At 39.3% G+C, this 9484-nt stretch overlaps 1 protein-coding gene across 1 annotated transcript in view; it reads right to left on the bottom strand.

Moving 5' to 3' along the window:
- Window positions 1-9484, bottom strand: part of LOC103463227 (contactin-associated protein-like 4) — a 93949-nt gene that overhangs the window by 56930 nt on the left and 27535 nt on the right. Inside the window, exons 4-5 of the mRNA XM_017304240.1 lie at window positions 5153-5300; window positions 3283-3486 (exon numbers count right to left, since the gene is read on the bottom strand). Of these exons, the coding sequence (XP_017159729.1) occupies window positions 3283-3486; window positions 5153-5300 (352 nt within the window). The remainder of the gene's footprint in view (window positions 1-3282; window positions 3487-5152; window positions 5301-9484) is intronic.

Genomic DNA, 9484 nt, shown 5'->3' with positions numbered 1-9484 from the left:
AGGAAACATTTCACTTGATAACTGGGCACTGGATGATAAAAAACTGCTTTTAGTTCTTCTGGTAGCAAGCAAAAAGACAATCACTAGAAAATGGCTAAAGCCCGAAGCACCCACAGTGGATGATTGGGTCAACATTGTACAGGACATTTACATTCTGGAGAAGTTATCCTTTTCTGTTCAAGGTCGAAGAGAAACTTTCTTCAAGATCTGGTCTAAATGGACAAACTATGTGAAATCAGTCATTCCTGTGGACTAAAATCATCTATTATACGCAAATAATGTTGTGATGGGTATTGTACCTCAGTTCGGGATTATGGTAAATTTTATTCTCTTTACTGTGTTTTTCTTCTAACGAAAAGAAAATGAGACCTGACCCCTCTCTACCCCCCACTCACTCTGATGTTCTTTGTTATTATACAAAAATCCTGGATTGGCTTGTGATTTTTTTTTCTTTCTTTTTTCCCACCATTGTGGTGGACACTGGATTGTACAAAATAAATGTATCTTGCCTTTCCAAATAAAAAATTCAATTTAAAAAAAAAAAAAAAAAAAATTTCTCCAAATGTGTGAACAGAAATCTGACAGGCTTATTGTTTTCAGTAGGTACGTTTCCATTGGCCGTAGGAGGAAGTGGTTGTTTGGTTGTGTTAAAAGTAAAACACTTTTTTTTTTTTACATCATGAGTTGCATTAACCTGAACCTTCAGAGCCACATAAAGACACCTACAAAGTTGGCCTTCTGTCACCTGAAGAATATTTAAAGGACTAGAGGACTAATGTCTCTGAAAGGGAGAAACTCATCCATGCGTTTATGTTTAGCCGCATTAATTACTGAAACAGCGTCTTCACAGGTCTGGTTTAAAAAACTAATCCTCCAGCTGCAGCTGATCCAGAACGCCGCTGCTGGCGTTCTGACTAAAACCAGGAAGATGGAGAACATAACACCCGTTCCACTGAGAGAATAGACTTTAAAATACTGATGTTAGTTTACAACATCAACACACTAAACAACACATTAAAGACCTGCTGTTGTCATAGCAACTTTCCAGACCTCTCAGGTCTCTGGTTCTGGTTCTGCTCTGCATCCAGAACCAGAACCAAACATGGAGAAGCAGAATTCGGCTTCCATGCACCACAAATCTGGAACAAATTTCTAGAAAACTGCAAAACGGCCGAAACACTGCCAGTAAATGCGACCTGTATGTGTTCTGCAGTGTAAACGGGCAAACCAACTGAAAGTGTCCCGAATGCGCGCTAGAGGGCGCCATAGCGTCAGCGTTCTCAGTGTTCTGCAAACCGCCATAAAAAGAAGAAGAAGAGCTCAGTGTTTGCGGAAGTAAACATGGAGGCTAACGGTGGAGCTTAGCTTACATATTTGAAGTTGTTGTCCGGCCGGAGCAGCAAATTAACAACTTAATCCTCATATAGTCCGTCATGGTTGTTGTTTTTCCTCCCACTTGCGCGTATCAGGAGCAGAATAATGAGATTTGTTGAGAATCAGTGACGTTCAGTTGGGATGAATACAACCTGGACGTTATGGTCGCATTTGAATCGGATACGTATCGGATATGGGTCACATTCTGAAAAGAATCTGACCTGAGCTGTTCACACTGCCATAAAAAGATCGGATACAGGTCGCATTACGTCAGAAAAAAATCGGAATTGTGTCACTTCGGGCTGCAGTGTGAACGCAGCCACTGAGTGCCTTTTAATCCAGATTAAAAACCTACCGGGTTAGAGCTGCTCATAAAACACAAGAAATGAAACATTGATCAACATCTTGATGTGTAATGTAATGTTTCAATAGCTGATTTTTGTGTTTTTATGATGTAAAGCACTTTAAAATAAAGTTTGATTGGCTGATTGGTAGCAATTTCGTGCTACTAATTTCCCAAAAACCAAACTGTGTGATATTTTCTTCGAGCTGTGAGAGAGTTATGAATAAACACGCAGCATGGAGAGGTTACTGCCAAGACAGGAAGAAGCACAATTTCCCCCGAGTTTCTTCAAAATTGGATCAGCTCTAACTGAGATCAGATCTGACAAACCGCGTTCGGATAAAACTGCTTCCGACAGCTCGCCTCTTTTTATTTAAGGAACAAAACTCGCAGAAGGTATTAAATCCCATCTATGGATATGAGAACAGGGACGCTCTGCATAATTGCTGTTCAGTTTAGGCATTTAACTGACATTTGCTCAGTTATGAACAATGAATGAATAATGACTGAACAGAGACGGAGCGTCTGCAGACGAGAACGTCAAGATTATTTGATTTCAAATATTCAAAATGTGATCCGTCCTTCATCACGTCCTCAACAAAAACCTTGAATACTTGATTACAGTTTTCGCCCAAAGGGAAAAATCTCACAGTAAGTTGTTGCATTATTACATAATATAGGCAAAAGAACTGCATACTCTAAAACTTTACAGAATGATTACTGCAAAGCAAAGATCTTTCTTTTTTAAAGTAATTATATCACACAATACAGGTAATTAGACATTTTGGTTGCATGACTTAAAATCTGGCAGAGATAAAAAAATTTTTTTAATAATTACGGCAGCGTATTATGGTTGTTGTAAAAAAATAAACGAGGAAAAGATTTTGGCTAAAAAACGGACATTTTGAGATTAATCTAGAAATTCAAGGAATTCTAGAAAAACAAGGAAAATGTTTGATTTTTCAGAGATTTTTATGTTTTATTTCATAAGTTTTCATGTCTTTTCCTGCAAATTCTCAACTCATAACTTTAGACAAATCTGTGAGAATTTTTTTTCTCACAAATTTTCAACATTTCACCCACAGAAATTATTTTTAAAGGAAATTTCCTCCTAATTTTCATCCATCTATCATGGACCCTAATTCACAACAGGAGCCTAATTGATGCCAACGTTTGTTTTGAACTCAAAAGTCAAAATTTTGGAAAAACCCAAACAGAATTCAGGCCAAAGTCACTTTCATCAATATCCAAAATGCAACACATACAAAACAAAGGAAAAACTTCAGGACTGAAATGTTTAAATGCTCTTTAACAAACTGTCAGAAAACCTCAGAGATGCTGAAACACTGACTTCCTTTAAATGAAGGCCAAAAACCCACTTGGATTAACAATAACTGGAACGTTGACCAATATATCAGCTGTATTTTTAATGATGGCATCAGAACCTGTTCCAATGAGGAAACTAAAAAATCACCTGACAGGATGGGAAAAGGAAATAGTCACTCCTGAATGGTTTTAAACAGCAAAAGGCTGAGTGTAAGTGAATAAGCTGCTGAGGTCGGTACCTTGCTGGTGGTGGAGCAGCAGCTTTCCTCGCTCCAGCGCCAGGTTGAGGCTGTGGTCCCTCTGTCCCTTCGCGTGAAGCAGCGTTCCTGAATTCCTCAGGGTTTTAAACTTCAGAGAGATGCTCTCCCTCGCTGTCCAGCTCGTTCTGGCACTCAGTCTGTAGACAAGGCTGCTTTTCCCATCAAAACCCGCCACCTCAGAGGCTGCGAAACACAGCAAAGCAGCTGTAAAAGGTCTGATTCTTTACTATTTAAATCACATTAAATACAGCAAATGATGTGGATGGTAAGGCTTGATTCAAAAACACAAACAGGTGGTGCAACTTAATTTGCAAACGTTAATGTGAAACGATATTTTAATTGAAGAGTTCAATAAGGAAAAATAAAGAAGAGTTTCTACTTAAACACAACTAAACGTTTTCAGGAGTCACGCGCCAGTTGGTAGATATTTTCTGCCGCTCTTCCTCTGCTCCAGCCAAGCCCTTAAAACTTGTATGAGTCCTTCTGTGGACAGCTGACTTCAGCTCTTACCAAAGATTTCCAATAGAGCTCAGCAGCTTGATTTGTGCCAAATGTTTCCCTGGTTTAAGACCAAACAGCTTTTCCTTTGTTTCTGCTACACAGAAACATCCCGGTGCTTTTTAGGAGTCATCATTCCTCAAATTTATTATCAGGAACCTCAACCATGTTTTAGAGAGAAATATTCAAAGTAAAGATGCATTTTCCACACAATTCAAGAGAAACAAGACATCTTGGCACTTAAACTCCAAGCTGCAGACCAGTCTGTGTATTGGTGCATCAATGTGTGTGGAGTTGGAGTTGTGATATATCTGTAGCCCAATCAAACACTTCCCAGATAGAATATGAGAACTAATAAGTGTCACTCAGTAGCAAGCTGCTGAATTTGTCTCTCTTTTCCTAGAAGTTAAAAATAAAACAAACCCTAACTTTTCATTCAGTTTTGATTTAAAACTGAATTTCTGCGGCGTTGTCTTTGTGCCGCCAGTTTGAATGTGCAGTGAAACTGATGTGAGCGCATAAATCTGTGAAAGCAAACAGTAACTAGTGATGTTAAGAGTCTATATCTAAAACTCGGTTGCTAAATATGCATCTGACACGCGCTCCACTATGACATTGCAGCTCCTTGGGTATGGAACACCAAGGGAGCCAAAAATGTTGTAAAACTGTAAGTGTCTTTCACCCACAACGTATGTTGTTAACATGCAAATGACTGCATTCACAACTGAAAGTGTGTAAATCGGAGTTTCACATTATATTGTATAGATTTGTTGTGACTTTTGACTAATTCATTGAGTTTTAGTTTTTAGAGTGGGTTTGCTAGTTTTTATTAGTTATTATGGGATGCAGTAATGTACCAACAACTGACGTAAACTGCTTATGTGGGGAAAAAACTATTTCACATCATTTTGAAAGATGGTTACAAAGCATAATATGTCTATTATTTTAGTTTATTATAGTTTGTAAACACACAATATAGTTCCAGTTCTAGTTTTTTCCTATTAGTTATCGTTTTAATTTCTTTCAGTTAATGAAAACGTTCTCATTTTCATTTTTCATTATTTTATTAGCTTTAGTAAACTACAATAACCTTGATGTAAATAAATTACATTCCTCGCCAATCACATTTGGATCGTTTTCATCCAATCGGAGTATTTCTTGGATGAGAAAGAACCAATCACAACCAAGAAGTCAAAATGCTCCAGGAAATGGCAGAAATACCCAAACAAACTGTATCATTTAAGAAAAACACAACATGATACTCTTGAACTTTGTAACCTGATAATTTGTAGTTAAGCAAACAAACTGTACATTTCCTCAGCATTGCTATAATTACTGTAACCACACTCACTGTATCTGCAGCCGTATATTTCCAGCCTGAGTCCGATCCGCCCGGTGGGGTTCCAGTCCAGTGGGATCAGACGAAGGTAGCGGGCGATCACTGGCTGGTCAAGCTTGTACTGGACCACAGAGTCCGCGTTGCTGTTACCTGGAAACGCCTGGAGCAACACAACTAGATGTTAGTTTCTGCACACAACCTGGATGTTGCAGAAATTCTGGATTTTCCATCAGCCTGTTGATATGTGCCACGGGTGCTAGTTTATGTTTCAGCTGTTGGATGCTAACTAGCTAATCAGCCACCAGGCAACCATTTATTAATAACCAAAAAATAAACACAAAACCTGAAAACTGTTAAAACTGTTACCTGCTCAGGTAACAGAACAGGTAATGTTCCTGACACACTTGAAGAGAAATCGCTGATCTGTCTGTTTGCGGAGCTGTTGTCAAGCCGGTTGCCGTGGCAACGGGCATGCGTGTTAACTGAAGCCGACCGAGCAAAGAAGAGTTTGAATGATTTTTTGAGTTGCTCTTCAGCTGTTTTTGGGAGTTATTTTGCAAACTGCGGCCTCTGCAATGTCTGAACGTAATCAATAAAAACGGACCATACACCAGTAAATCCAACTGACCAAACGTGCTGGAGGTCTGCTTGGGTTGCCAGGTAACGTGGAACTCAGCAGGGATTGCTAGGTAACATGTGGAACTCGGTTAGGGTTGCTAGGTAACATGTGGAACTCGGTTAGGGTTGCTAGGTAACGTGTGGAACTCAGCTGGGGTTGCTAGGTAACGTGTGGAACTCGGCTGGGGTTGCTAGGTAACGTGTGGAACTCGGCTGGGGTTGCTAGGTGACAGGCAATCTTTGCTGATTCGTGACGTAACATTCCAGAGATTTTTGAAACGACTCATTTTCTAGACACCAAAAAAATCTTTTACTTTTTTTCTTTTTAGAATCAGTAGAAACCCAAATGGAAGTATGGAGATGTTCAAAATGTGAATTTTGCATCGATATCTCGTCAATTCAAAGGGATTCAACTGCTGTACCGATTCCATCACTTGGTGTAGACATAAAGTCTCCCCAGCGCTCAGCCTTGAGAAAACCATCTGCATTCTCCAACTTTGAGCTAACAGGCCATTGATCCCATCTGCTGATGACGCCTCTCCCTCTCTGTCCAGTGATCAATAACCCTTGGATCCCATTTTGTGCCCATACTCAGCCTCTGTTAAAAGACTAATAGCTTCCATTTTCCCCCAATCAGCCGCCTTTGAAAATCCAGCAAGGTTGCCTGTGTGACAGTTCCCCACAGAGAAACGCCTTATTTCGAGACGAATCCCCTAAAGACCAAACCGACTCTTACAAAAAGTTAACAGTTGTGTTTTTGCACGCATGCATTTGAATGCACTCGCTTTGCTCCATCTACTGAACAGCTTGTGACTTTGTCAATCTGTGTGTGTGTGTTTGTTAGCTGATGAGCCTTTGTGAGCGCGATTAGCTTCTCTGGAGCTGCATAATTGTGATCTCGTTGCTTTGAAGGGTTGAGCCTGCTGGGCAGCCGAGCGTTAAGCTCAACAAATGGCTCAGTTTCCTGCTGAGGATGCCGAGGAACACGCCATCTCGTTTACTCGCCCGAGGACCTTTAGAAATATGAGCTGCTTCTGACAAGCTTTCAGTCAGGGGAGGAGAAACGGAGATGAAGGAAGGATGAAACTTTTTTAAAAAAGCACGGGAGGATGGAGGAATTAACAACAGAGCAACTGGGGGTGAAGAAGTTCTCAATAAAAATATAACTTTAAAGCCTTTCATGAAGTCTACATGAAAAATTCTGCTGAATCAGGCGCAGCGACAAGTTTTAGCAAGAAACATTCATGCAGGGTAGCTTGTAGGCCTGGACACTTATCACGATTTACGGTTTCATGTTGATATCGATAATTATTCATTTGTTTTTTATTTTCAATATCCAAAATACTGCCAAACTAATTGTGCGAAGTTTCCTCCACGCCATTGTCTTTCATTTTTAATCATTTATGAGGCATTGTGGTGAAACCTTAAACTGCTGTTGTGCAAATTCCTCAGCAGGTAGTTGCTAGGTAACCAAAGAACTAGATAGTTGCTAGGTAACCAGAGAGTTAGTTGATTCCATCAACTTTGTTTAGCTGGTTGTGAAAGGTGAAGTGGCAAAAGCCTTTCCTCTGCCTACATTTCCCAGAATGCCGTGCATGAATACCAGTCAGCATGTTAGACTGAGGGAAACATTTTAAACACAAAACAATGACAGTATTTATATCATGTTTTGGAAAATCCATTTTTTAAAAATAATTTTGCACTTCCATTTTGGTTTCTACTGCTTCTAAAAACAGCCCAAGTTCTGGAACAAAATGTGGATTTTTGTCAATAAATTGATGTGTTTTGGTGTCTGGAAAATGAGCCACTTCAAAAACTTTTTCAATGTAACATCACAAATCATTGTTGCCTAGCAATCCACACTGAGTTCCAGTACATTTGATCAGCTGATTTTATCACTGACAAAGTGTTTAGTTGTTGACTTACCACACAGAAACCACTTGCTGCATTCTTGTTGGTTGTGCAGGTGGCTCCACGTCTGCTTTTCAAAGACGTACGGTTGTATAATTGCACATTTGTTTGCAGCCATTTTCAGGTGCAAGTGTAAACCTTGAGTTGGTGGGCGTGGCCAGCAGCAGCTCATTGGGATTTAAAGTGACAAGACGCCCTAAAACAACTCAAAATACTCAAAATCTTACTATCTAAGAATGGTTTTGTGTAAAAAAAGAGGAAAAAAACAAGAATGTAATTAACATGTTTTTTTAAGGCATGAACCTATCCTAGCTTGTTTAAGGAAGCATAACAGATCACCTTTAATTTTACTAGAAAGTTGGTTGGTTACTATGATGCCAGCATAACCACATGACTGAAAGGCTAAAATTACAAAAAACTTTTAATAATGTATGTAGCTGTAAAGTATAGTAAAGTAAAGGTAGTGATAAAGTCTCCAGTACTTCATGGAAGTAAAGCTCAGATGATTTGGTTTTTCTCCTTGAGGATTAATCTGAGTTGCTAACGTCAGGAGGAAGCTGTGACTGAAGCAGCTGTTTTTACAGTCGCACCTTTTCTGTGACACTGAGCCACCCTGACTAATACATGCAGATTTAACCGCAATCTGGCAGCTGATGAGGAAGCGCCGCCTCACGCGCCGAGTCTCAAATCAAGTCGTTTTAACGCTGAAGAAGTCATACCTTCATTTTTTCAGGTGATGTGTCCTGGGGAGATTTTATGTTCTTCACACGGTGCGAAAATCTTCTTTGCAAGTCTGAATTACAAGTCTCGCCACGGGCGGATATAGTTTGAAGACGGGTGTTCCCTTTCTTCTTAAAAGGAAAAAAAGGGATGCCTGGAAGTTTCCCGAATAACAAATCAAATAGCAATCGAACTGCTGCACACGTACTTACAGAAAGTCATCTTCTCTAACTCTTAAAGGTGACTTATTATGATTCCTGGAACAGGTTATGGTATACAAAATGTTTATTACATTCTTTGCACAAAATCCTTCTTAGAAAAAGAGATTTTGAGTATTCTGAGATCATTTCAGAATGAGTCTTGTCACTTTAAATCCAAATAAACTGCTGCTGGCCACGCCCCTAAACTCATCGTTAACACTCACACCTGAAAATGGAGGCGCAATTATACAACTGTGCATCTTTGAAAAGCAGAAGTAGGGCCTCCTGCACAACCAGCAAGAATGCATCAAGTGGTTTCTTGAGGGCAAGTCAGCAACAAAACTCTTAACTTTTCCAGCAGCCATTGTACAGCAGTAAAACCTGATGACCAAACGCGCTGGAACTCAGCTGCAGTTGCTAAGTAACAGGCGGCCTTGGTGGGGTTGCTAGGCAACGGCCAATTTTCAACATTACATTCCGAAGGTTTTTGAAATGAGTCATTTTCCAGACACCAAAAAACAGTTGGGTGTTGGCCTTTTTTTTTTTACTTTTCATGTAGGAATTCTGTGATTAAAATAAAAATTCTGACTTTTGATTTCAGATTTCTGACATCAAAATCTAAGAATTTGGATTTACTTTGGATTTCAAAATTCTGAATTTAAAATCAAAATTATAGTTTGAAGACTGGTGTTGCCTTTCTACTTAAAAAGGAAAAAAAAATTAATAAAAGTTTCCCAAATTTCAAATCAAATAGTAATAAAACTGCTGCACATGTGGTTACAGAAAGTTATTTAGATTTAATCTCAGAATCCTGATCTTAATCTCAGAATCCTGATCTTAATCTCAGAATCCTGACCTTAATCTCAGAATCCTGACTTTAATCTCAGAATCCTGA

The sequence above is a fragment of the Poecilia reticulata genome, linkage group LG4 (genome assembly GCF_000633615.1).
Source record: "Poecilia reticulata strain Guanapo linkage group LG4, Guppy_female_1.0+MT, whole genome shotgun sequence".
NCBI classification, from domain to species: Eukaryota; Metazoa; Chordata; class Actinopteri; order Cyprinodontiformes; family Poeciliidae; genus Poecilia; species Poecilia reticulata.
Note: the sequence above shows the minus strand (reverse complement) of the source record. Positions and strands in the feature narration are given on the sequence as shown.